Consider the following 25,371-nt stretch of genomic DNA (forward strand, 5'->3'; position numbering starts at 1 on the left):
CCCCCCAAAAAAGACATCATGGCGCATGGTAACTTTGGTGCAGAAGGGTTTTTATTGGGGGTGCCCAACCCCCAGGAGGGGGGATGAGAGGATTTGGGGGAACAGGACAGGGGGCAGGGCAGGGCAGCAAGCCCAGCCCAGCCACAACCCTGGGGGCTGTGGCCCCTGGCCCGCCTGGGTGCCGCTGCCCCCCTCAGAGCACCTTGCCGGGGTTCATGAGGTTGTGGGGGTCCAGCGCAGCCTTGATGCGGCGCAGGGTGTCCAGCCCCTCCGGGCCCAGCTCCTCCCGCAGCAGTGCCCGCTTGCCCAGCCCCACGCCGTGCTCCCCGGTGCAGGTGCCCCCCGCCGCCAGCGCCCGCCTGCGGGACGGGGCCGTCAGAGCACAGGGACACCCCCCGGTGCCCACGGCCCCCCGCGGCGCCCCCGGCCCACCTGCCCAGGCGCTGGGCGAAGGCGTGGACGCGCTGCGCCTCGGCCGGGTCCCGGGCGTCGAAGACGAGGAGGCAGTGGAAGTTGCCGTCGCCCACGTGTCCCACCATGGGGCCTGCGGGGCCGCGGGTCAGGCGGGGAGCGGTGCGGAGCGTGGCAGCCCCCAGCCCACCCCCTGCCCCGCTGACCGGTGAGGCCGGAGTCCCGCAGGTCCCGCTGGGTCTCCACCACCACGTCGGGCAGGCGCGAGATGGGCACGCAGACGTCCGTGGAGTAGCCCTGGGCCGGGCAGGGCAGAGCCGTGGCACATGTGGCTCCGCGGGGCGCTGCCGCCGTCGCCCCCGTGCCCGGCCCTCACCTGGCAGCCGGGCCGCAGCGCCAGGGCGGCGTACCAGGCGCTGTGCCGCATGGCCCACAGCCGCCCACGCTCCTCCGGCTCCTCCGACCAGGCCGGCACAGAGCCGCCGTTCAGCCGCACCATCTCCTCTGCCGGGGCCGGGACCCTGCCACGGGGCACGACGGGACCCCCCGCACCCCTGGCCCTCGCCCCAGCACCCCCAGAGCCCGCCCGCCCCGCAACCCTGGCACCGGCACCAGGCACCCGCCCGTACCCCTGGGACAGCCCCCGTTCCCTCTCCCTGGGCGCTCATCCGGCCCCCCCGGGACAGCCCCGGGTCCCCGGCCCCCCAGCAGACCCCCAGCCCACGCACCCACCCCTCACCCTGGTGACTTCCCAGGTACCACCCTGGGCACCCACCCCTGGTGTGTGTCCCTGTCCCCAGACCTGGGTGCCCGGCCCTCCCCCAGGGCACACTGGTCCCCCATCCCCGGCCAGACGCACCCGCCCACACCCACAGGACCCGTGGACCCCGGCCCCCCAGACCCACGCTCTGGGCACCCGTCCCTTGCCCTGGGGACACCAAGGACCAACAACCCCCGCTGCTGGGCACCCGCGCCTTGCCCCAGGCACCCTGGTCACCCTGCCCCAGGCCCTGCACACCTGTCACTGACGCCAGAGGCGTGGCGTGGCCCCCCAGCACTGTCCTGCTCCCCGTGACGCCGCTGGGCCCCCTGACCCTGGGCGCCCATCCCTTCTCTGTGGGTGCCCACCACGGCCCCCACACCCAAGCACCCGTCCCCAGCACTCGTCCCCCACACCGCCCCAAGCCCCCAGCCACAGCCCGGTGCCATCCCTACCCGCCTGCCGCTGCTGCTCCGCCAGGCCCTGCCGGGAGCCATGGAGCTCCAGGAGGAGCGTGGGTGCCACCGGCAGCCCCGTCCCGCTGTAGCGGCCGCAGGCATCTGCCATCACCTCGTCCAGGAATTCTGGGCGGGAGGCGGCGGCGCTGAGCCCGGCCACCACCACCGGCACCCGGAGCCCCGGCCCCGCGCCAGCCCCGGCACCCACCGATGCGCGCCACGGGCACGGCGGCCTGCAGCACCTGCACCGTGCAGGCCACGGCCGCCCGCACGCTGGGGAAGGTGGCGACGGTGGCGGCGACGGCCTCGGGCAGGGGGTGCAGGCGCAGCGTGGCCTGCGTCAGGAAGCCCAGGGTGCCCTCGGAGCCCACGAAGAGGGACGTCAGGTCGTAGCCGGCCGCGCGCTTCCTGCACGAGCCTGGTGAGCAGGCGCCGGCGCGGACCCCCCCAGCCCGGCTGGCCCCAGCGCCCACCTGGCCTGGCGCCCGGCGCCTGCGGTGTGCAGCAGGCGCCCGTCCGGCAGCACCACGCGCAGGTTGAGCACGTTGGGCCGCATGGTGCCGTAGCGCACCGCGTTCGTGCCCGAGGCGCCTGTGGCCGCCATGCCGCACAGCGAGGCATCCGCCCCTGGGTCTGCGGGGGGACGGGGACAGGGACATGTGATGGGGCCCCGTGAGCCCCCGTGCTGCCCCCGGTCAGCACCCGCGACCCCGGCCCCACCACACCCCCTGTCCATTGCGGAGACCACGGCACCTCAGTGGGGCCCCACAGCACCCCCGGGACCACGGCACACCTGCGGGCAGCTGCAGCACCTCTGGGACAACAGCATCCCCGGTGCCACGGGAATCCCAGCACAGCGTGGACCACGGCCACCCCAGCTCCATGGGCACCCTTTGACACCCCTGGAACCACGGCACAACCCCTCCAGTACCACGGCGACCCCAGCACCCCACGGGGACCGCCGCGCCCCTGGCACCCCAGCCCCATGGGCTCCCCAGCAACCCCGGGGACCACGGCACACCCATGGGCACCCTCAGGGGCCCTGGGACCACGACACCCCCACGCCCCTGGGGACGCCCCGCACTCTTGCGGACGCAGCGCCCCCAGCCCCACGGGCACCCCAGTCCCTCCAGCACTCCCAGCGCCACCCGCCCTACCGCTGTCCCCAGCACCCCTAGGCCTGCCCCCCGGCCCCGCGCCCGCGGCCGCGCCCCGCTGCCCACGGTACCGACGGGGAACCAGAGCCCGGTGCCGCGCAGGCGGCTGTTGAGGGCCTTGCGGGTGACGCCGGGCTCCACCACCACCGAGAAGTCCTCGAGGCTCAGCTCCGCCACGGCGTCCATGCGGCTCAGGTCGAAGCAGACGCCGCCCTGGCGGGGGGCACCGCAGGGGCTGGGCACGGCCGGGCACGCCGGGCCCGGGGGGCGGGGGGCCGGGGCACGTACCTGCACGGCGTTGACGCCGCCCTCCAGGCCGGTGCCGGTGCCGAAGGGCACCATGGGCACGCGGCAGCGGTAGCAGAGCGCCGCCAGCTCCTGCACCTGCCCCACCGCCCGGGGCCACACCACCGCGTCCGGGGGCGCGCAGCTGGGGGGCACGGCGGGCACGGGTCTGCCCGGGAGCGGCACCGGGAGGGACCCTGCCCCGAGAGACCCTGCCCCGAGAGACCCTGCCCCGGGAGGGACCCTGCCCCGGGGGAGACCCTGCCCCGGGGGAGACCCGGCACCGGGAGGGACCCTGCCCCGAGAGACCCTGCCCCGGGAGGGACCCTGCCCCGAGAGACCCTGCCCCGGGGGAGACCCGGCACCGGGAGGGACCCTGCCCCGAGAGACCCTGCCCCGGGGGAGACCCGGCCCCGGGAGGGACCCTGCCCCGAGAGACCCTGCCCCGGGGGAGACCCTGCCCCGGGAGGGACCCTGCCCCGGGGGAGACCCGGCACCGGGGGAGACCCAGCCCCGAGAGACCCTGCCCCGGGGGAGACCCGGCACCGGGAGGGACCCTGCCCCGGGGGAGACCCAGCCCCGAGAGACCCTGCCCCGGGGGAGACCCAGCCCCGAGAGACCCTGCCCCGGGGGAGACCCGGCCCCGGGAGGGACCCTGCCCCGGGGGAGACCCGGCCCCGGGAGGGACCCTGCCCCGGGGGAGACCCGGCCCCGGGAGGGACCCTGCCCCGAGAGACCCTGCCCCGGGGGAGACCCTGCCCCGGGAGGGACCCTGCCCCGGGGGAGACCCGGCACCGGGAGGGACCCTGCCCCGGGGGAGACCCGGCACCGGGAGGGACCCTGCCCCGGGGGAGACGCTGCCCCTGCCCCGGGACCCTGCCCTGCCCGGCCTGGCCCTGTGCAGACCCCTCCCCTGCTCAGACCCGGCCTCTCCCCATGCTGGTTCCCCTCCTCTGCCCAGACCCTTCCCCTGCCCGGACCCCTCCCCTCCCCCACCCCTCCTCTGCCCGGACCCCTCCCCTCCCCAGCGCCCCCAGCCCAGCCCCGGCACCCACGCGTGCATGGACTCGTCGTGGCCGTGCTGCTCGCGCACCGCCAGGGCCGTGGAGACGTTGGGGGCCCCGACCACCGCCCGCAGGGCCGCCACGAAGTCGGGGGGCAGCGGGCGCTGGGGGGGGGGCGAGGGCCCCGTCAGGGCGGGGGCGGGGGCGGGGGGTCCGACCGGGAGGACCCTCACCCACAGGCGGGGCCGCGGCGGGTACCCCACACCCCGGACCCCCGCGCCCCCCGGCACCCCCGCGCCCCCCGCCCCACCTTGGAGCAGCAGCCCCGGCGCCACAGCGCCGCCCCCAGCCCCAGCCCCCGCCGCAGGGCCATGCTGGGCACGGGCACGGGCACGGGCACGGACGGGACCGGGCGGGACCTGCCCCCCCGCCGCCGCCCGCCCCCTCCCGCCGCCGCCGCCGCCTTAAGGTGGCTCCGGCCGCGGCCCCGGGGCTGCGCCCAGCGCCCCCCCCCGCCGGGCACTGTGCCCCCGGCCCCGGCCCCCCCGGCCCCCCCGGCCCGCGCCGGGAAGGGGTCACCCGCGCCCCCCGGCCCCGTGTCCCCGTGGGAGCCACGTGCTCCCAGCCCGGCCCCGTGTCCCCGCGCCCGGTGTCCCCGCGCCCGCCCAGGGGGCCCCACAGCCGGCCGGGGTCGCTGCCCCCATGGGGCCGCATGGCCCCGCGCCCCCAGCCCTCCCGGCCAGCCGTCCCCACGCACAGCCAGGAGTCCCCACGCCCCCTGGCCATCTGTCCCCATGCCCGGCCAGGGGTCCCTGCCCAGACAGGTGTCCCCCATGCCCAGCCACGTGTCCCCCCCCATATGCATCTGTCCCCGTGTCCAGACTGGTGTCCCCTCCCTGCCAGGTGTCCCCACATCCATCTGTCCCCATACCCAGCCAGGTGTCCCTGCCCATCCAGATGTCTCCGTGGCCATCTTGTCCCCATGCACAGCCAGGTTGCCTCAAGAGCTAGGTGTCCCCCTGTCCCCATGACTGCTCAGGTGTCCCCGCCCAGCCAGGTGGCCCCATATCCAGCTGTACCCATAAGGGGCCAGCTGTCCCCATGCCTGCCCGCCCTTCTGTGCCCACTCCTGGCCTGGTATCAACACCCAGACAGGTGTCCCCAGATCCAGCTGTCCCCATGCCCAGACAGGGGCCTCCACCCAGCCAGGTGTCCCCATACGCGTCTGTCCCCGTGCCCGGACAGGTGTCTCCCAGGCCACCTTTCCCTGTGCCCAGCCACGTGTCCCCTTGTCCCTCTGTTCCATGCCCAGCCACGTGTCCCCGTAGGCACTGATCCCCGTGCCTGGTCTGGTGTCCCTGACCAGCTAGGTGTCCCCATATACGTCTACACCCACGCCTGCCCAGCCAGCTGTCCCCATGCCCACCTGTCCCCATGCCCAGCCAGATGTCCACACCCAGCCAGGCGTCCCCATGCCCAGACAAGTGTCGCCAAGCCTCCCGCATGCCCCTGCCCACAGCCACCTGTCCCCCGGCTGCCCCGCACACCTCCCGCCCACCCCGCTGTGGCACAAGGACGCAGCACGGTGGGTGGCAGCGTTTATTGCCAGCCTCAGTTGGCCTGCAGGATGGAGTCGATCCAGCTGCGCAGCTTGGTGACGCGGGCGTAGACGCCGGGCACGTTGGGGTCGCAGGTGCTGCTGCCCCAGGAGACGATGCCCACCAGGTTCCAGACACCGTCCTTCTGGCACACCAGCGGGCCCCCGGAGTCGCCCTGCGGGCAGCGGGTGAGCGCAGGGGCTGGGGAGGGGGGCGCGGGGGGCACAGGGGGCACAGGGGGGCTGGGAGCACCTACCATGCAGGAGGAGGCACCGTCAGCACCGGCGCACACCATCACGTCGGCGATGCGGAACCCCCAGTACTGCTTGCACTGCGCGTTGGTGAGCAGGGGCAGGGCCACCTGCTGCAGCACCGCCGGCGTCTGCGAGGCTGCGGGCGAGCGGGGCGGCATCAGTGCCAGCACCGCGGCCGGGACTGGGACCAGGACAGGGAGGGGTATAGGGAGAGGGATGTGCGCAGGCATGAGGATGAGGACGAGGACGAGGACGAGGACGAAGACAAGGACGAGGACGAGGATGGGGACGGGGACGAGGATGGGGACGGGGATGGGATGGGGATGGGGATGGGGAGGGAGAGGAGGGCAGGAGCGGTTGTGGGTTGGAACTTAGGGGTGGGATGGGGATGAGGACAGAGATGGGGATGGGGGGAAGGATGGGTACAAGGATGGGGCTGGGGATGGGGAAGGGGACAGGGGGTGAGGATGGGGCTGGGCCTGAGGCTGAGCATGGGGATGAGGACAGCGATGGGGCTGGGGAAGGGTACGGGGATGAGGAAGGGGCCAGGGAGGAAGGCAAGGATGGGGCTGAGGCTGCGCGGGGGCAGGAAAGCGCAGTACCGTTGGGGTCAGTGAGCCCCCAGCCCGTGGTGACACAGGTCATGCCCCCGGGAAGTCATCAGTGGGCCTGGGGGGCAGGGCAGACGGGGGACACGCGGGCTGACATCCGCGCCGGAGTGGCCAGTTTGATCAGGGTGATGTCGTCACGGATGGTCAGCATGTTGAACTTGGGGTTCTTGAAGACCTGGAGCAGGCAGCACCGCTCCCAGCGCCTGCCTGCACCCTTGGCCAGGGCGCTGGGCACCGGGGGCTCCCTGGGGACCAACAGGGACCCCGGGGGCCCGCAGGAACCCAGGAATGGCCCTGTGGGTCCTGGGATGATGGGGTCTCTGGGCTGCAGACCCAGCCCCTGGGGCACAGGGCAGCAGGGACATGGTGGGGACTCACAGGGACCGCAGGGAGCAGAGCCCAGGTCCTGGGCTGATGGGGACACAGGGAGCAGACCCCAGCCCCTGGGGCACTGGGCCGTGGGGACGCCCCAGGGACACCAACAGGGACTCAGGGGCACCATGAGATGGGGCAGACGCCAACTCCCTGGCCAAGGCGTGCCCAGGGAGCAGGGGACAAGCCCCAGCACTGGTGGGTGCCAGGGAGCAGGGCCAAGCACTGGTCTCAGGAAGACGGGGCCACCAACGCGCCTGTGGCCCACCCGGGGCTGCTGCTGGCCGGGACCTCGGGGCTGCTCAGGGCCCCTCAGGGCAGCCCCCAGCCCGCGGGCACTGGGGAGCAGGGACAGCCCAGGTCACATCACCTGTGGGGATGGATGAAGGGGACCCTGGGGGCCTGACCCCCATCCCTGGGGGGTCCTGCGAGTGCGGTCCCAACTCCAGGCATGAGGGGGAGCAGGGACACCCCGGGGGACCCCAGCCCAGGAACGTGGGGCACCACAGACACCCCTGGGACCCTGACCCCCAGGACAAGGGGACCCGGACCCCCGGGGCTTCTCATGGTGGCCGTGGGACCCCGCAGGCACACGGCCCCCATGCCGGTGGTACCTTCTCGATGGTCAGCTTCTGCTCGTCAGGGGTGGTCACGTCCTGGTCGTATGCGCCCACCACCACGGTGTCGGTGGTCCTGGGCACGGGCAGGCGCTGAGCACCGGGCACAGCACAGGGACAGGGGGTTCCCTGGGGACCCGGTGCACCCACCCAGCCCCGGGGTGGCCGGCAGCAGAGCCAGCACCTACCTGACGCCGCAGTGGGCAGCGGTGACCACCCAGTTCTCGCTGATCAGAGACCCGCCGCAGAAGTGGAAGCCGTTGTAGCGCTGGCGGGCAGAGCTGCGTCAGCACCCGGCACCGCCGGCACCGCCGCCGGGGTGCTCTGTGCCCGGCCCCCACCCCAGCACCCACCCTGGCCCCCCTTGGGCGCCCAGACACTCACCTGGAGGGACACCTGCCACGGCCAGGACCCTGGCACCGCCGGCTCCCCGTTGACGATGCGGTTGTAGCCGCGGATGACGGGAGTGATGGCGGGCACGCCACAGCCTGCGGGGCACAGGCAGCCGTGGGATGGGGGCTCCAGCCCCCCCGCCCCCGCGCCCCCCCCAGTGCCACCGCCCCCCCAAGCCCCTCGCCCGCCCTGCCGAGCCCCGCAGCCCCACGCACTCTCCACGGAAAGGGTGGCACGGGCAGAGCCCGCCAGCGCCAGGCAGCTCAGCAGCCACAGCAAAGCCATCGTCACTCGTGGGGACAGACCCTGCCTGGGGCTCGGCGCCTCTTATACGCGCTGCTGGGCACGGCCCCGCTGCCGGCCTTCACACCACAGCCCCGGGAGGTAGCGTGGCACCGGGCAAGTGCCAGGACGGGGCCTGGGAGCGTGGCACCTGGAGCCAGTGGCCTTGGCTGGGGCTGTGGGACAGCACTGGTGGCAGCTGAGTGCTGGCTTCGACATGCTCCTTGGGCTGGTGCTTGGCCAGCTGTCACCAAGTCATGGGGTGGCCAGGGTTGGAAGGGACCTTGGAGTTCACCTGGTCCAACCCCAGCAGGGCTACCCAGGGACTGTTGCCAGGTGGCTTCTGAGTAGCTCCATGGATGGAGACTCCACAGCTGCCCTGATCCACCTGTGGCTGCTGGCACAGCGCCAGCCTGGCACCATGGCCGTCGCTCAACTCCTGGCCTGGCCACAGGGGGAACTGTGACCCCATGCCGCAGCTGGGCAGCGCTTGGTAGAGCTCTGTAGCCCAAACCCTGGTGCTGGTGGCACACGGGCTGCCTAGTGCCAGCCACGGTGAGCGGCAGCCATGGCCGCGGCAGGCAGAGCACAGCCAGCAGGTCAAGGGAGGGTGCCTGCCCCAAGGTCAGCACTGGGGAGGGGGAAGCCACCCCTGGAGTGCTGGGTCTGCTGCTGAGCTCCCCAGTACAAGAAAGACAGGGACATACTGGACAGAGTCCAGTGAGGTGTGGAAGGGACATGACCATCTCTGACGGCAAGAGGGAAGGTGCAATGGGACAGAGCTCGGCTCTTTCCTCTGGCGCCCAGTGCCAGGGCCAGAGACAGGGTGACAATCTGACATGCAGGAGGTTTCCTCTGACCATCAGGAGACATATTTTCACTGTGGGGTGACCAAGCACTGTCACAGCCACCAGCACCAGGGTTTGGGCTACAGAGCTCTACCAAGCGCTGCCCAGCTGCGGCATGGGGTCACAGTTCCCCCTGTGGCCAGGCCAGGAGTTGAGCGACGGCCATGGTGCCAGGCTGGCGCTGTGCCAGCAGCCACAGGTGGATCAGGGCAGCTGTGGAGTCTCCATCCATGGACTACTCAGAAGCCACCTGGCAACAGTCCCTGGGTAGCCCTGCTGGGGTTGGACCAGGTGAACTCCAAGGTCCCTTCCAACCCTGGCCACCCCATGACTTGGTGACAGCTGGCCAAGCACCAGCCCAAGGAGCATGTCGAAGCCAGCACTCAGCTGCCACCAGTGCTGTCCCACAGCCCCAGCCAAGGCCACTGGCTCCAGGTGCCACGCTCCCAGGCCCCGTCCTGGCACTTGCCCGGTGCCACGCTACCTCCCGGGGCCGTGGTGTGAAGGCCGGCAGCGGGGCCGTGCCCAGCAGCGCGTATAAGAGGCGCCGAGCCCCAGGCAGGGTCTGTCCCCACGAGTGACGATGGCTTTGCTGTGGCTGCTGAGCTGCCTGGCGCTGGCGGGCTCTGCCCGTGCCACCCTTTCCGTGGAGAGTGCGTGGGGCTGCGGGGCTCGGCAGGGCGGGCGAGGGGCTTGGGGGGGGCGGTGGCACTGGGGGGGCGCGGGGGCGGGGGGGCTGGAGCCCCCATCCCACGGCTGCCTGTGCCCCGCAGGCTGTGGCGTGCCCGCCATCACTCCCGTCATCCGCGGCTACAACCGCATCGTCAACGGGGAGCCGGCGGTGCCAGGGTCCTGGCCGTGGCAGGTGTCCCTCCAGGTGAGTGTCTGGGCGCCCAAGGGGGGCCAGGGTGGGTGCTGGGGTGGGGGCCGGGCACAGAGCACCCCGGCGGCGGTGCCGGCGGTGCCGGGTGCTGACGCAGCTCTGCCCGCCAGCGCTACAACGGCTTCCACTTCTGCGGCGGGTCTCTGATCAGCGAGAACTGGGTGGTCACCGCTGCCCACTGCGGCGTCAGGTAGGTGCTGGCTCTGCTGCCGGCCACCCCGGGGCTGGGTGGGTGCACCGGGTCCCCAGGGAACCCCCTGTCCCTGTGCTGTGCCCGGTGCTCAGCGCCTGCCCGTGCCCAGGACCACCGACACCGTGGTGGTGGGCGCATACGACCAGGACGTGACCACCCCTGACGAGCAGAAGCTGACCATCGAGAAGGTACCACCGGCATGGGGGCCGTGTGCCTGCGGGGTCCCACGGCCACCATGAGAAGCCCCGGGGGTCCGGGTCCCCTTGTCCTGGGGGTCAGGGTCCCAGGGGTGTCTGTGGTGCCCCACGTTCCTGGGCTGGGGTCCCCCGGGGTGTCCCTGCTCCCCCTCATGCCTGGAGTTGGGACCCGCACTCGCAGGACCCCCCAGGGATGGGGGTCAGGCCCCCAGGGTCCCCTTCATCCATCCCCACAGGTGATGTGACCTGGGCTGTCCCTGCTCCCCAGTGCCCGCGGGCTGGGGGCTGCCCTGAGGGGCCCTGAGCAGCCCCGAGGTCCCGGCCAGCAGCAGCCCCGGGTGGGCCACAGGCGCGTTGGTGGCCCCGTCTTCCTGAGACCAGTGCTTGGCCCTGCTCCCTGGCACCCACCAGTGCTGGGGCTTGTCCCCTGCTCCCTGGGCACGCCTTGGCCAGGGAGTTGGCGTCTGCCCCATCTCATGGTGCCCCTGAGTCCCTGTTGGTGTCCCTGGGGCGTCCCCACGGCCCAGTGCCCCAGGGGCTGGGGTCTGCTCCCTGTGTCCCCATCAGCCCAGGACCTGGGCTCTGCTCCCTGCGGTCCCTGTGAGTCCCCACCATGTCCCTGCTGCCCTGTGCCCCAGGGGCTGGGTCTGCAGCCCAGAGACCCCATCATCCCAGGACCCACAGGGCCATTCTCTGGGTTCCCTGCGGGCCCCCGGGGTCCCTGTTGGTCCCCAGGGAGCCCCCGGTGCCCAGCGCCCTGGCCAAGGGTGCAGGCAGGCGCTGGGAGCGGTGCTGCCTGCTCCAGGTCTTCAAGAACCCCAAGTTCAACATGCTGACCATCCGTGACGACATCACCCTGATCAAACTGGCCACTCCGGCGCGGATGTCAGCCCGCGTGTCCCCCGTCTGCCTGCCCCAGGCCACTGATGACTTCCCGGGGGGCATGACCTGTGTCACCACGGGCTGGGGGCTCACTGACCCCAACGGTACTGCGCTTTCCTGCCCCCGCGCAGCCTCAGCCCCATCCTTGCCTTCCTCCCTGGCCCCTTCCTCATCCCCGTACCCTTCCCCAGCCCCATCGCTGTCCTCATCCCCATGCTCAGCCTCAGGCCCAGCCCCATCCTCACCCCTGTCCCCTTCCCCATCCCCAGCCCCATCCTTGTACCCATCCTTCCCCCCATCCCCATCTCTGTCCTCATCCCCATCCCCACCCCTAAGTTCCAACCCACAACCGCTCCTGCCCTCCTCTCCCTCCCCATCCCCATCCCCATCCCCATCCCCGTCCCCATCCTCGTCCCCGTCCCCATCCTCGTCCTCGTCCTTGTCTTCGTCCTCGTCCTCGTCCTCGTCCTCATCCTCATGCCTGCGCACATCCCTCTCCCTATACCCCTCCCTGTCCTGGTCCCAGTCCCGGCCGCGGTGCTGGCACTGATGCCGCCCCGCTCGCCCGCAGCCTCGCAGACGCCGGCGGTGCTGCAGCAGGTGGCCCTGCCCCTGCTCACCAACGCGCAGTGCAAGCAGTACTGGGGGTTCCGCATCGCCGACGTGATGGTGTGCGCCGGTGCTGACGGTGCCTCCTCCTGCATGGTAGGTGCTCCCAGCCCCCCTGTGCCCCCTGTGCCCCCCGCGCCCCCCTCCCCAGCCCCTGCGCTCACCCGCTGCCCGCAGGGCGACTCCGGGGGCCCGCTGGTGTGCCAGAAGGACGGTGTCTGGAACCTGGTGGGCATCGTCTCCTGGGGCAGCAGCACCTGCGACCCCAACGTGCCCGGCGTCTACGCCCGCGTCACCAAGCTGCGCAGCTGGATCGACTCCATCCTGCAGGCCAACTGAGGCTGGCAATAAACGCTGCCACCCACCGTGCTGCGTCCTTGTGCCACAGCGGGGTGGGCGGGAGGTGTGCGGGGCAGCCGGGGGACAGGTGGCTGTGGGCAGGGGCATGCGGGAGGCTTGGCGACACTTGTCTGGGCATGGGGACGCCTGGCTGGGTGTGGACATCTGGCTGGGCATGGGGACAGGTGGGCATGGGGACAGCTGGCTGGGCAGGCGTGGGTGTAGACGTATATGGGGACACCTAGCTGGTCAGGGACACCAGACCGGGCATGGGGATCAGTGCCTACGGGGACACGTGGCTGGGCATGGGAACAGAGGGACAAGGGGACACGTGGCTGGGCACAGGGAAAGGTGGCCTGGGAGACACCTGTCCGGGCACGGGGACAGACGCGTATGGGGACACCTGGCTGGGTGGAGGCCCCTGTCTGGGCATGGGGACAGCTGGATCTGGGGACACCTGTCTGGGTGTTGATACCAGGCCAGGAGTGGGCACAGATGGGCGGGCAGGCATGGGGACAGCTGGCCCCTTATGGGTACAGCTGGATATGGGGCCACCTGGCTGGGCGGGGACACCTGAGCAGTCATGGGGACAGGGGGACACCTAGCTCTTGAGGAAACCTGGCTGTGCATGGGGACAGATGGCCACGGAGACATCTGGATGGGCAGGGACACCTGGCTGGGTATGGGGACAGATGGATGTGGGGACACCCGGCAGGGAGGGGACACCAGTCTGGACACGGGGACAGATGCATATGGGGGGGGGACACGTGGCTGGGCATGGGGGACACCTGTCTGGGCAGGGACCCCTGGCCGGGCATGGGGACAGATGGCCAGGGGGCGTGGGGACTCCTGGCTGTGCGTGGGGACGGCTGGCCGGGAGGGCTGGGGGCGCGGGGCCATGCGGCCCCATGGGGGCAGCGACCCCGGCCGGCTGTGGGGCCCCCTGGGCGGGCGCGGGGACACCGGGCGCGGGGACACGGGGCCGGGCTGGGAGCACGTGGCTCCCACGGGGACACGGGGCCGGGGGGCGCGGGTGACCCCTTCCCGGCGCGGGCCGGGGGGGCCGGGGGGGCCGGGGCCGGGGGCACAGTGCCCGGCGGGGGGGGCGCTGGGCGCAGCCCCGGGGCCGCGGCCGGAGCCACCTTAAGGCGGCGGCGGCGGCGGGAGGGGGCGGGCGGCGGCGGGGGGGCAGGTCCCGCCCGGTCCCGTCCGTGCCCGTGCCCGTGCCCGTGCCCAGCATGGCCCTGCGGCGGGGGCTGGGGCTGGGGGCGGCGCTGTGGCGCCGGGGCTGCTGCTCCAAGGTGGGGCGGGGGGCGCGGGGGTGCCGGGGGGCGCGGGGGTCCGGGGTGTGGGGTACCCGCCGCGGCCCCGCCTGTGGGTGAGGGTCCTCCCGGTCGGACCCCCCGCCCCCGCCCCCGCCCTGACGGGGCCCTCGCCCCCCCCCAGCGCCCGCTGCCCCCCGACTTCGTGGCGGCCCTGCGGGCGGTGGTCGGGGCCCCCAACGTCTCCACGGCCCTGGCGGTGCGCGAGCAGCACGGCCACGACGAGTCCATGCACGCGTGGGTGCCGGGGCTGGGCTGGGGGCGCTGGGGAGGGGAGGGGTCCGGGCAGAGGAGGGGTGGGGGAGGGGAGGGGTCCGGGCAGGGGAAGGGTCTGGGCAGAGGAGGGGAACCAGCATGGGGAGAGGCCGGGTCTGAGCAGGGGAGGGGTCTGCACAGGGCCAGGCCGGGCAGGGCAGGGTCCCGGGGCAGGGGCAGCGTCTCCCCCGGGGCAGGGTCCCTCCCGGTGCCGGGTCTCCCCCGGGGCAGGGTCCCTCCCGGTGCCGGGTCTCCCCCGGGGCAGGGTCCCTCCCGGGGCAGGGTCTCCCCCGGGGCAGGGTCTCTCGGGGCAGGGTCCCTCCCGGGGCCGGGTCTCCCCCGGGGCAGGGTCCCTCCCGGGGCCGGGTCTCCCCCGGGGCAGGGTCTCTCGGGGCTGGGTCTCCCCCGGGGCAGGGTCTCTCGGGGCTGGGTCTCCCCCGGGGCAGGGTCCCTCCCGGTGCCGGGTCTCCCCCGGGGCAGGGTCTCTCGGGGCTGGGTCTCCCCCGGTGCCGGGTCTCCCCCGGGGCAGGGTCTCCCCCGGGGCAGGGTCTCTCGGGGCAGGGTCCCTCCCGGGGCCGGGTCTCCCCCGGGGCAGGGTCTCTCGGGGCAGGGTCCCTCCCGGGGCAGGGTCTCTCGGGGCAGGGTCCCTCCCGGTGCCGGGTCTCCCCCGGGGCAGGGTCTCCCCCGGGGCAGGGTCCCTCCCGGGGCAGGGTCTCTCGGGGCAGGGTCTCTCGGGGCAGGGTCCCTCCCGGTGCCGCTCCCGGGCAGACCCGTGCCCGCCGTGCCCCCCAGCTGCGCGCCCCCGGACGCGGTGGTGTGGCCCCGGGCGGTGGGGCAGGTGCAGGAGCTGGCGGCGCTCTGCTACCGCTGCCGCGTGCCCATGGTGCCCTTCGGCACCGGCACCGGCCTGGAGGGCGGCGTCAACGCCGTGCAGGTACGTGCCCCGGCCCCCCGCCCCCCGGGCCCGGCGTGCCCGGCCGTGCCCAGCCCCTGCGGTGCCCCCCGCCAGGGCGGCGTCTGCTTCGACCTGAGCCGCATGGACGCCGTGGCGGAGCTGAGCCTCGAGGACTTCTCGGTGGTGGTGGAGCCCGGCGTCACCCGCAAGGCCCTCAACAGCCGCCTGCGCGGCACCGGGCTCTGGTTCCCCGTCGGTACCGTGGGCAGCGGGGCGCGGCCGCGGGCGCGGGGCCGGGGGGCAGGCCTAGGGGTGCTGGGGACAGCGGTTAGGGCGGGTGGCGCTGGGAGTGCTGGAGGGACTGGGGTGCCCGTGGGGCTGGGGGCGCTGCGTCCGCAAGAGTGCGGGGCGTCCCCAGGGGCGTGGGGGTGTCGTGGTCCCAGGGCCCCTGAGGGTGCCCATGGGTGTGCCGTGGTCCCCGGGGTTGCTGGGGAGCCCATGGGGCTGGGGTGCCAGGGGCGCGGCGGTCCCCGTGGGGTGCTGGGGTCGCCGTGGTACTGGAGGGGTTGTGCCGTGGTTCCAGGGGTGTCAAAGGGTGCCCATGGAGCTGGGGTGGCCGTGGTCCACGCTGTGCTGGGATTCCCGTGGCACCGGGGATGCTGTTGTCCCAGAGGTGCTGCAGCTGCCCGCAGGTGTGCCGTGGTCCCGGGGGTGCTGTGGGGCCCCACTGAGGTGCCGTGGTCTCCGCAATGGACAGGGGGTGTGGTGGGGCCGGGGTCGCGGGTGCTGACCGGGGGCAGCACGGGGGCTCACGGGGCCCCATCACATGTCCCTGTCCCCGTCCCCCCGCAGACCCAGGGGCGGATGCCTCGCTGTGCGGCATGGCGGCCACAGGCGCCTCGGGCACGAACGCGGTGCGCTACGGCACCATGCGGCCCAACGTGCTCAACCTGCGCGTGGTGCTGCCGGACGGGCGCCTGCTGCACACCGCAGGCGCCGGGCGCCAGGCCAGGTGGGCGCTGGGGCCAGCCGGGCTGGGGGGGTCCGCGCCGGCGCCTGCTCACCAGGCTCGTGCAGGAAGCGCGCGGCCGGCTACGACCTGACGTCCCTCTTCGTGGGCTCCGAGGGCACCCTGGGCTTCCTGACGCAGGCCACGCTGCGCCTGCACCCCCTGCCCGAGGCCGTCGCCGCCACCGTCGCCACCTTCCCCAGCGTGCGGGCGGCCGTGGCCTGCACGGTGCAGGTGCTGCAGGCCGCCGTGCCCGTGGCGCGCATCGGTGGGTGCCGGGGCTGGCGCGGGGCCGGGGCTCCGGGTGCCGGTGGTGGTGGCCGGGCTCAGCGCCGCCGCCTCCCGCCCAGAATTCCTGGACGAGGTGATGGCAGATGCCTGCGGCCGCTACAGCGGGACGGGGCTGCCGGTGGCACCCACGCTCCTCCTGGAGCTCCATGGCTCCCGGCAGGGCCTGGCGGAGCAGCAGCGGCAGGCGGGTAGGGATGGCACCGGGCTGTGGCTGGGGGCTTGGGGCGGTGTGGGGGACGAGTGCTGGGGACGGGTGCTTGGGTGTGGGGGCCGTGGTGGGCACCCACAGAGAAGGGATGGGCGCCCAGGGTCAGGGGGCCCAGCGGCGTCACGGGGAGCAGGACAGTGCTGGGGGGCCACGCCACGCCTCTGGCGTCAGTGACAGGTGTGCAGGGCCTGGGGCAGGGTGACCAGGGTGCCTGGGGCAAGGCGCGGGTGCCCAGCAGCGGGGGTTGTTGGTCCTTGGTGTCCCCAGGGCAAGGGACGGGTGCCCAGAGCGTGGGTCTGGGGGGCCGGGGTCCACGGGTCCTGTGGGTGTGGGCGGGTGCGTCTGGCCGGGGATGGGGGACCAGTGTGCCCTGGGGGAGGGCCGGGCACCCAGGTCTGGGGACAGGGACACACACCAGGGGTGGGTGCCCAGGGTGGTACCTGGGAAGTCACCAGGGTGAGGGGTGGGTGCGTGGGCTGGGGGTCTGCTGGGGGGCCGGGGACCCGGGGCTGTCCCGGGGGGGCCGGATGAGCGCCCAGGGAGAGGGAACGGGGGCTGTCCCAGGGGTACGGGCGGGTGCCTGGTGCCGGTGCCAGGGTTGCGGGGCGGGCGGGCTCTGGGGGTGCTGGGGCGAGGGCCAGGGGTGCGGGGGGTCCCGTCGTGCCCCGTGGCAGGGTCCCGGCCCCGGCAGAGGAGATGGTGCGGCTGAACGGCGGCTCTGTGCCGGCCTGGTCGGAGGAGCCGGAGGAGCGTGGGCGGCTGTGGGCCATGCGGCACAGCGCCTGGTACGCCGCCCTGGCGCTGCGGCCCGGCTGCCAGGTGAGGGCCAGGCACGGGGGCGACGGCGGCAGCGCCCCGCGGAGCCACATGTGCCACGGCTCTGCCCTGCCCGGCCCAGGGCTACTCCACGGACGTCTGCGTGCCCATCTCGCGCCTGCCCGACGTGGTGGTGGAGACCCAGCGGGACCTGCGGGACTCCGGCCTCACCGGTCAGCGGGGCAGGGGGTGGGCTGGGGGCTGCCACGCTCCGCACCGCTCCCCGCCTGACCCGCGGCCCCGCAGGCCCCATGGTGGGACACGTGGGCGACGGCAACTTCCACTGCCTCCTCGTCTTCGACGCCCGGGACCCGGCCGAGGCGCAGCGCGTCCACGCCTTCGCCCAGCGCCTGGGCAGGTGGGCCGGGGGCGCCGCGGGGGGCCGTGGGCACCGGGGGGTGTCCCTGTGCTCTGACGGCCCCGTCCCGCAGGCGGGCGCTGGCGGCGGGGGGCACCTGCACCGGGGAGCACGGCGTGGGGCTGGGCAAGCGGGCGCTGCTGTGGGAGGAGCTGGGCCCGGAGGGGCTGGACACCCTGCGCCGCATCAAGGCTGCGCTGGACCCCCACAACCTCATGAACCCCGGCAAGGTGCTCTGAGGGGGGCAGCGGCACCCAGGCGGGCCAGGGGCCACAGCCCCCAGGGTTGTGGCTGGGCTGGGCTTGCTGCCCTGCCCTGCCCCCTGTCCTGTTCCCCCAAATCCTCTCATCCCCCCTCCTGGGGGTTGGGCACCCCCAATAAAAACCCTTCTGCACCAAAGTTACCATGCGCCATGATGTCTTTTTTGGGTGGGTGGGGAGGGAACAGGGACAGGCTCCCTCAGCCCCTCCTCAGGGTTTCCCTCCCCGTGGCAGGTTCACACAGATACCCAGTAGATGGGGGGGCCTGCAGTGTGTTCTAGGCAAGTCTTTATGCTGCCGGGCAAGGGGCAGGGGGCTGCGTTTTGGGGGGCTGCAACTCCGGGAACCAGTGGAAGCTTCCCCTGTGTTTAAAAGGCACCAATTTTGGTTTGCATTTCAGTTACAGCTGGTACGGTAGCAAAACCCAAGACTTGAGAACGTACAGGTTAGATCCCTCCTGGCCCAGCCCCCTTGTCACACCTTAGCCCCCACCCTGGGGACACTTATGCACAGCCCCCAGAGCACGGGGTGAAGGTACAACCCATCCCTGCCCCACTGTCCCACCAGGAGGGGTGGCTTCCACACCATTACACCCTGCTGGCTGCCAGAAACTGGGCTGGAGTCCCCCCAGCAGCAGGGCAGCCGCAGCATCGCCCCCAGTTGCCAGGCCCATCGCAGTCTTGATTCACCGGGGACACGGCCCTGTGGCCTCCAGGCCACCAGGAACAGCAGGTTTTTTTACGGAGAGAGGACAGCGGGGAGGGAGCAGGCACAAACCTGCCGCCCAGCTTCGCTTTGTTACAGGTACGGCTCCAAAACCAAGTCTGGCCTCTGGCCAGAGGGAGGAAGAGGAAGGGGGACAATGGCTGCAGCCCCTCAACCCCTCTACCAGCAGAGCCCCAGGCCCCCAGTGCGCGTAGGAGTCTCTATGTACATGTCTGCTTACACCGAGACGAGAGGGCTCTCGTGGAGGGCGATGGGTGTCTGGGTACAGGGTGGGGGCTGTGCGGAGATGACGGCAGCCCAGGGCCGTCACATGGCTGCCAGCTGGCCCAGCACCATCCTGAACTGCTGCGTGCTGTTGGCAAGGTCCTTGACACGCTCCACCATGTCCTGAGAGGCCGCAGGAGAAGGGTAGTGGAGGGCGGCCGCCTTGGTGGTCACCACGATCTCCTTAAGCATCTCGCAGAGGAGGTTGCTGTAGTGCATCGCCTTGTGCTGGACGTCCTGGGCCTTGGCCTGGCGGGACAGCGTGTCTCCGATGAAGACAAGCTTGTGGGCACTGAGAATGACGAACTTGCTGTGGGCCACAAAGATCTTGGGGGGCTGGTTGGTGCTGATGGCGGTGAAGAAGGCGTCGACAGCATTGGTGAGCGTGGTGAGGTTGGCCTCACACTGCTCCAGGTAGAAGAGGAGGAGCTGGCGGTCGGCAGGACACAAGGCCCCACCGCCCCGTGCTGGGCCAAAGTGCTGGGGGGGGCTCCAGTTGGACAGGTCGTTGTCGATGGGACGTGTCACCTCCTGCTCTAGCCGCTCAAACTGCTTCAGCTGTGGGAGGGACAGGGCGTGAGGCAGGACGGCCACCAAGACAACGCCTGCGCCCCTCCCTGGAGCCACCAGCACTGGTGGCCATGGCCACCAGCCCTGGATGACAGCTGTGCCCCAGGGAAAACAGCACTGGACAGTGCCAGCCCCAGGACAGCCGTGCCAGGCTCCCCACCAGGAGCAAGGTGCCAGTGCCTCCCGTGCCAGTACTGTGCCACTGGAGAGGGGCGAGCCAGAACCCACTGCGGGGACAGCCACGCAGGAGGGGGCCGTGGTGCAGACCGGTGGCGGGACGGGGGGTACAAGGGCAGCCGGACCCAAGGCCCCCCCTGCCCCAAGAGCTGTGCCCAGCAGCACCTGCCCACCCTGCCCCTGTTACCTGCTGGTGCTCCAGCTGGTCCTTGCTCTGCCGGATGATGTTGCCTTTCTCCAGCAGCTCCTTCTGGGTCTTCTCAAACTCCTCCTTGCCCTGCAGGGAAGGAAGGGGCATGACACGGGGGTCAGTGACACCAGCCTTGCAGGGAGGAAGCCCCCGCCTGCCCTGGGACACCCCTGGTCCCCACAGTCCTCAAGTCAGAGGGTAAAAGTGAGATGCGGGTGACAGAAGCACCACACCAGAGCTGCCCAATCCCCCTGTGCCGGGGAGCAGCCCCCCTTCCCCTGCCCACCTGGAGATGAACATAGTCGTAATCCTCCATCCAGCCACTCTCGCTGTTCTCGTAGGGCCCGTCAGGCGACTCCTGGGCCAGCAACTTGGGCGGGGAGGGCAGGGGCCGGGACTGGATGCTGCTGGCCTTGTCGGAGGGGTGAGGGGGCCCGTGGCCACCGCTCTCCGCTGCCGGCTTTGTCCGTTTGAAGAGGAGGGAGGCATTCCCATGCAGGAAGGAGGCCAACTGCTTGGTGTCATCGGGGACGCCGCGCGAGTGCATGACGAAGTGCTCCAAGTCATCCGTGCCTGGCTTGCCACTGGCCAGGGCGCTCGGGGCCCAGTGGCAAGCATCCAGCGCTTGGCCGTGCCGTGCCAGGGCCTGGTAGACCTCCTCCATCTTCTGCAGCTGCTTGCTGAGCTTGGTGTAGAGGGAGCGGTCAGAGGCCTGGGCAGCATTGCCCACCGCTCCCCGGGCAAACTCTAGTAGGTCCCGGAGGGCTGTCCGGACACCCTCGGCTGCCCCGCGGATGCTGGCAGCATTGGCCTCCATGTGCTCGGGGCTGCGCCAGTTGGCGCTGATGAAGGACATGAGGTAGGAGACGGCGCCGCCGACACCATGCTGGAGCTTGGCCAGCGTCTCCATGGCGGCATCCAAGTCCAGGGAGAACTCCTTGCCGGCTCCCTTGGCTGGCTCCTTCACAGGCACCACGTCCAGCGAGGATGTGGAGATGTTGCTACGGGTGCTGCCCGTGCTGGAGGCAGAGAGGCGCTTGGTGTCGGTGCCCTTGGCCTCACGGTCCACTTGCGGTGGGACATCATAGATGTACTCGCCCTCCACGTCCAGGGAGCACTTGCTGGGGGCGTGCAGGTCCCGGGGCACGTCGTAGACCTCCTGGGAGGGGAAGGCTGGCCCCCCCAGCTTCTTGAGGCTGGGGGGCACATCGTAGATCTCGTGGGAGAGCGGCGGTTCAGGGGCACCTTTCCCGGCTGCCGGCGGCACATCATAGACATCCTCCGGCAAGTAGGGCTCCTGCTGGGCCAGGATCAGCGGGTGGCGGGAGGGGTCGAAGCCTTTCTGCTTGGTGAAGGCAGGGGGCACGTCGTAGGTCTCCTCCCGCGCCGGGCCATCCGGCACGTCCTTGCTCACCGAGGGGGGGACATCGTACACCTGCAAGGGCAGCGGCAGACACTGTCAGCGCTGCTGGAAGAGCCAGCCTGGGTCACGCGTGGACGGGCTGCACTGTGCTGCAGTGCACATAAGCACCAGCACCAGGAAAGCAAGACAGCGCTGGGTGAGCACCAGGATGGAGCCGTGCACCCCAGGGAGGCTGGCACAGCCCTGCCCCTGCACTCCTGGCCTCCTGCATCCCGTCTGGGGCAGGAATCACAAATCCGCCATCAGCCCAGGTTGGGAGGAACCTTGAAAAATCACTGGTCCAACCTCATCCCCTAGATAAGGTCATCCAGCACCCTGTCCCCCGGCACCCTGAAAGCCTCCAGTGCCAGAGATGCCACCACATCCCTGGCTGTTCCAGTGAAAGATTGTTCTCACTGTAAAAATGTGTCTGTCTCATATGGTCTCAGCAGCACTTACAGTTTGGTGAAGGTTCTTCTCCACGCTGGGGGGCACGTCGTAGATCTCCTGCCCTGGGTCCTGTCCATTGGGACCCTTCACTGCCATGGGGGGGGTGTCATAGACCTGAATGGGGGGACACAGGGTGGTGTGTCAGGGATGGTGTGGACACCCATGTTCTCCCAAGGTGCAGCCAGGAAGGGTGGAGGTGCCAGAAGCAGCCCCAAGGCCCATAACGTGCCCAGCTTTGGGTGTAATTTGCCCAGGTCTGAAAATCAGGCTGTGCCAGAGCATCTCCCGTGCTGGGAGATGGGAGCCAGAGACCCTTCCCCACACCCCCTGCCCAGCCTCACCTCCTGGCTGAACTGGCTCGGGCCCCCCCCTCGGACAGGTGGCACATCATAGATCTCCTGGGAGCCCGCAGAGAGGAGGTGGCGAGGGAAATCGTACTCATCCTGCTCACCCTTGGGGGAGTCATAGACGTACACTTGTCCCACGCGGGTGGGCACCAGCACCTGGCGAGAGGGAAAGGGACGAGGTGGGCACCGCCAAGCATCCCCAGCCTGCCCCCCACCCCGCATCACCCTCCCCAAAACCCAGCGATGGGGCTGGAGAGATGATGGGTGCCAGATCCCGTACCAGACCGTCTGGCACCGGGCAAACCGGTGCCCACGGGAGGGCGCTCCCCAGCCGGGCGTGCACGATTCTCGCAGCAACGCCGGGGAACGGGAATGATATCACCGGTTATTTATAGCGGCGAGCCTCTGCGAGAGACAAAGCCCAGCCGGCAGGGCCGCGGCGTGCAGAAGGGAATGGCCGATTTGGGCACCGAGCTGCGGGCAGGGATCTGCCAACACCCGCAGCTCCCTGCCCGCAGCTCGGTGCCCACCTTGCCATACCACGGGGACACAAGAGCAGCAAATAACCAAACCCAGAGAGTCATGGCACCCTGCCCAGCCAGTGCCATGGACAAGAAGGGCTGAGAAACTGGCAAAAGTGCCAGACTGCTCCTCCCTTTTAGGATGCTCCCTGTGCCCTGGCCAGGATTTGGTAGTGCCCCCTTTCACCAGCTGCATCCCAGAAGCATGAGTCAGGGTAGTCTTCCCAGAACACACGATGCAGAAAGCACCTCGCTTCCCTTCCCTGGCATGACGTGCCAGGGAAGGGGCAGAGCCAGAAGGAGCCCAGTGTCCGGGACGTAGCCGTTAGGCTGCTGGCTCACCCTTGCCTCACCAGTAAATGCAACCGGCAAGTGCTGGCAGGCTCCCTGGCATGGCCGGGACACGCTGGCACTGGCTGCCTGCCCCTGCCCACGCTCCCAGGAGGAAGGAAACATCACAGCACTGTGCCAGGTACCACAGGTACCTCCATAGCTGCAGGATCTGGCCAAGGGGCACCTCCAAGCAGCTCTGGGGTTACCAGAACCCCACGCCTGTCCCAGACATGGCTGCCATGCCCTTGGTGACACCGGCAGAACCCACGTGAGGGACCAAGAAGACCCAAACGCCGAACACTGTACCAGCCCCAAGCCCAGTAGCCCATGCCAACCAGGGCACCTCAGCCACAGCAGGGATCTGTGCCGGCACAGCCGCTCCTGCCGGCGGTGCAGGGAAGGATGCCCACGCGCCCCATGACGGGCGCAAGGCTGCCCGCTCAAAGAGACAGTGCTGGGTGGTAAGCACGAGCCCTGCAGTCCTGCCACCCACTCACCACCATGGACTGCAGAGCACCCCGTAACTACACCGCCACCCCTCCAGTCCCCTTGTCCTACCTTCCCCTGGGGCTTGTGCCCTTCCCAGCTCCTCATGTCCAACGACGGGGGCACCTGGTAGATGTCCTGAGCCTGACCAGCTGAGGAAGGAACCTGGTAGACATCCTGGGGGGGGCTGGCAGAGCCCGCGGGGTACGCCTCTGCCACTTGGCCCAGGGATGGGGGCACCTGGTAGATCTCCTGGCCCAAGCTGGGGAAGGCGTGGGGAGGCGTCTGCTTCGGGTAGGCGGGGGGCTGCTTAGCCGGGGCAGGCGGGAACTGTCCGGTGGGTGCCGAGCCCGGGTAAAGACCCTGCTGTCCCTTGCTGGGGACCGGCATCAGGTAGACGTTGTCCCCTTGGGGGGCATAAGCAGGGTGCATGGGGGTGTACTGGGAGGCGGGTGACAGCGAGGTGAAGCCCCCTTGGTGGTGGTAAGGCAGGGCCGGCTGGGGCAGCGGTGCCTGCGGCGGTGCCTGCCCCTGCACCGGGCCAGGTGCTTGCTGCTGCTGCTGCGGCTGCTGCTGCTGCTTCTTGTCGTACATCCCCACCAGGATCTTGAGGCGGTTCCCGGGGACGATGCCCTGCCGGCCGTGGAGCGAGCAGAGCCACCAGCCGTCCAGCCCCTGCGTGTTGCGCTCCAGCACCGTCATGATGTCGCCCTTGCGGAAGGAGAGCTCGTCCGGGGACTCGGCCACGTTGTCGTACAGCGCCTTGGCCAGCACGTTCTGCAGGAGAGCCCCGCGGCGGGGCGGTGAGCCGGACCCCGCCGGCCGCCGGGGGGTCATCCCGGCCGCCCCCGGAGCCCCGCGGGGCTGTGCGAGCGGGTCCCGCCGGCTGGATCGCCCCGCTCCAGCCGCTCCGCCTGCCCCGCCGGAGCTCAACCCATCCTTCCCGAGGTGGTGCTGGGAAGGGGCCGGGCCCTTCCGCCTCCCCGGTGCCGGGGGCCTCCTCCGCCTCTCCCGCCCCTTCCCGCCGCCGCCGGGGAGGAAGTGCCAGGGCGGTGAGTCAGCCCGAGCCCTGGCCACCGCCGCGGCCACCGCCACGCCAGCCGCTGCGGGACCGGCCCCCTCCGGCCCGCGGCGCGGCCGCTCCCCCGGCGGACACGGGCTGTGCCCCCACATCCCGCCCGGGCCGTGGCGCGGAGGCACCTGCCGGACACTCGGGCCCGGCCGCCGCTGACCGGTGCCATGGCGGCAGGACAGGCCGCCGCCGGCCCCGGGCTCCCGCCGCTGCCCGGGACGAGGGACGGACCCGCCGGCTCTGCCGCCCTTCGCCGGCCGGGTGGGGGGGGCTCCGGCTGCCCGCGGCTGCCCGGTGCTGCGGCTCCCGGGGCCGGCAGGGAGGCCGAGGCCTGCGGCCCCGCCGGGGTCTGCCCACGGCTCCCGCAGCGCCGCCGCCCGCGGGCAGGGGGGAGCCGGGACAAGGCCCCACCGGTGCCTCTACGGCGGGGCTGGGCCAAGGTCACCCGAGGGGGCCCGGCCGCCCCGGAGCCGGGGGGCGCTGCCACGGGGCGGGCTGCGGGCTGCGGCCTTCCTCCTCCCCCTCCGCGCCCCCTCCTGCACGCCGCGGGCCCCCCGCCGTTACCGCCGGCCCCACGTCCTGCCCGGGGGGCCCCCGCAGCAGCCCCGCTCCCCCAGGCCGCGCCCCGCTCACCAGGTAGTTCATCTTCCCGCGGGGCCGCTCCGGCCCTAGCGCCGCTCGGCCGGGGGCCGGGGCCGGGCCGGGGGCGGCGGGGCGGGCGGGCGGCGCGCTGGCGGCGGCGGCGCCGTAGGGATCATTATAGCGCGGTGCCCGCCCGGGCCCGGCCCCGCCCGCCCGCCGCCCGCGCCCGCCCCCGCCCCCGCCCCATTGGCCGCGCCCGCCCCGCTGGCCCCGCCCGCCCCGCCGCCTGCGCCTGCCCCATTGGCCGCGCCCGCCCGCCGGGGGTGGGGTCGGGGAGGGCGGGGCCGGGGCGGGGCCATCCCCGGGGCGCGGAGGGGAGCGGGCACGTAACAGGTGTGCAAAGGGTGTGCAAAGGACATGCAACGGGTGTGTAAAGGGCGTGCAACGGGTGTGAAACGTGCGTGCAACAGGCGTGCAACTTGTGTGTAACGGGTGTGCAATGGGCGTGCAAAGGGCGTGCAACGGGTGTATAATGGGTGTGCAACAGGCTTGTGAAGGGCATGTAACGGGTGTGCAAGGGCATACAACAGGCTTGTAACGGGTGTGCAAAGGGCGTGTAACGGGTGTGCAAAGGGCATGGAAAGGTGATGAGTGTGCTGCGGTCATGGGAGCACCTGTGTGTGC

General features: G+C 71.7%; 5 protein-coding genes across 6 annotated transcripts; 2 read left to right on the forward strand and 3 right to left on the reverse strand.

The window, feature by feature from the left end:
* Positions 1 to 33: 33 nt before the first annotated feature.
* LOC129737332 (probable D-lactate dehydrogenase, mitochondrial) lies at positions 34 to 4,501 on the reverse strand. Its single transcript, XM_055726418.1, has 11 exons — positions 4,386 to 4,501; positions 4,127 to 4,239; positions 3,075 to 3,216; positions 2,858 to 2,999; positions 2,103 to 2,262; positions 1,838 to 2,037; positions 1,627 to 1,755; positions 788 to 915; positions 618 to 708; positions 433 to 544; positions 34 to 359 (listed from the first exon to the last, which is right to left on the reverse strand). Exons 1-11 carry the CDS (start codon positions 4,446 to 4,448, stop codon positions 194 to 196), a joined length of 1,446 nt encoding a protein of 481 aa, XP_055582393.1. The 5' UTR covers positions 4,449 to 4,501; the 3' UTR covers positions 34 to 193.
* A 1,159-nt stretch (positions 4,502 to 5,660) lies between these two features.
* On the reverse strand, positions 5,661 to 8,236 carry LOC114017911 (chymotrypsinogen 2-like). The gene is given in 7 exon segments (XM_055726789.1): positions 5,661 to 5,848; positions 5,930 to 6,063; positions 6,530 to 6,713; positions 7,525 to 7,603; positions 7,716 to 7,795; positions 7,912 to 8,015; positions 8,136 to 8,236. Coding segments are annotated over 7 exon segments (813 nt in total). The 5' UTR covers positions 8,206 to 8,236; the 3' UTR covers positions 5,661 to 5,686.
* A 1,366-nt stretch (positions 8,237 to 9,602) lies between these two features.
* Positions 9,603 to 12,179, forward strand: LOC114018117 (chymotrypsinogen 2-like). Its single transcript, XM_055726780.1, has 7 exons — positions 9,603 to 9,703; positions 9,824 to 9,927; positions 10,044 to 10,123; positions 10,236 to 10,314; positions 11,129 to 11,309; positions 11,777 to 11,910; positions 11,992 to 12,179. The coding sequence occupies exons 1-7, from the start codon at positions 9,634 to 9,636 to the stop codon at positions 12,151 to 12,153; spliced, it is 810 nt and encodes a 269-aa protein (XP_055582755.1). The 5' UTR covers positions 9,603 to 9,633; the 3' UTR covers positions 12,154 to 12,179.
* Positions 12,180 to 13,376: 1,197 nt separating this feature from the next.
* On the forward strand, positions 13,377 to 17,706 carry LOC129737370 (probable D-lactate dehydrogenase, mitochondrial). Its single transcript, XM_055726908.1, has 11 exons — positions 13,377 to 13,454; positions 13,600 to 13,712; positions 14,523 to 14,664; positions 14,740 to 14,881; positions 15,478 to 15,637; positions 15,703 to 15,902; positions 15,985 to 16,113; positions 16,825 to 16,952; positions 17,032 to 17,122; positions 17,196 to 17,307; positions 17,381 to 17,706. The coding sequence occupies exons 1-11, from the start codon at positions 13,392 to 13,394 to the stop codon at positions 17,544 to 17,546; spliced, it is 1,446 nt and encodes a 481-aa protein (XP_055582883.1). The 5' UTR covers positions 13,377 to 13,391; the 3' UTR covers positions 17,547 to 17,706.
* Positions 17,707 to 17,930: 224 nt separating this feature from the next.
* Positions 17,931 to 24,891, reverse strand: BCAR1 (BCAR1 scaffold protein, Cas family member). Of its 2 annotated transcripts, XM_055726907.1 has the most exons (7): positions 24,739 to 24,891; positions 23,106 to 23,810; positions 21,688 to 21,849; positions 21,356 to 21,460; positions 19,781 to 20,929; positions 19,492 to 19,581; positions 17,931 to 19,115 (listed from the first exon to the last, which is right to left on the reverse strand). In XM_055726907.1, the coding sequence occupies exons 1-7, from the start codon at positions 24,748 to 24,750 to the stop codon at positions 18,600 to 18,602; spliced, it is 2,739 nt and encodes a 912-aa protein (XP_055582882.1). In that variant the 5' UTR covers positions 24,751 to 24,891; the 3' UTR covers positions 17,931 to 18,599. The 2 variants fall into 2 exon arrangements, with proteins under 2 accessions (XP_055582882.1, XP_027669061.2); XM_027813260.2 differs by lacking the exon at positions 24,739 to 24,891 and having other exon boundaries at positions 23,106 to 24,616.
* Between the last annotated feature and the right edge of the window lie 480 nt (positions 24,892 to 25,371).

This window comes from Falco cherrug, chromosome 14 (assembly GCF_023634085.1).
Source record: "Falco cherrug isolate bFalChe1 chromosome 14, bFalChe1.pri, whole genome shotgun sequence".
In the NCBI taxonomy this organism is placed as follows: Eukaryota; Metazoa; Chordata; class Aves; order Falconiformes; family Falconidae; genus Falco; species Falco cherrug.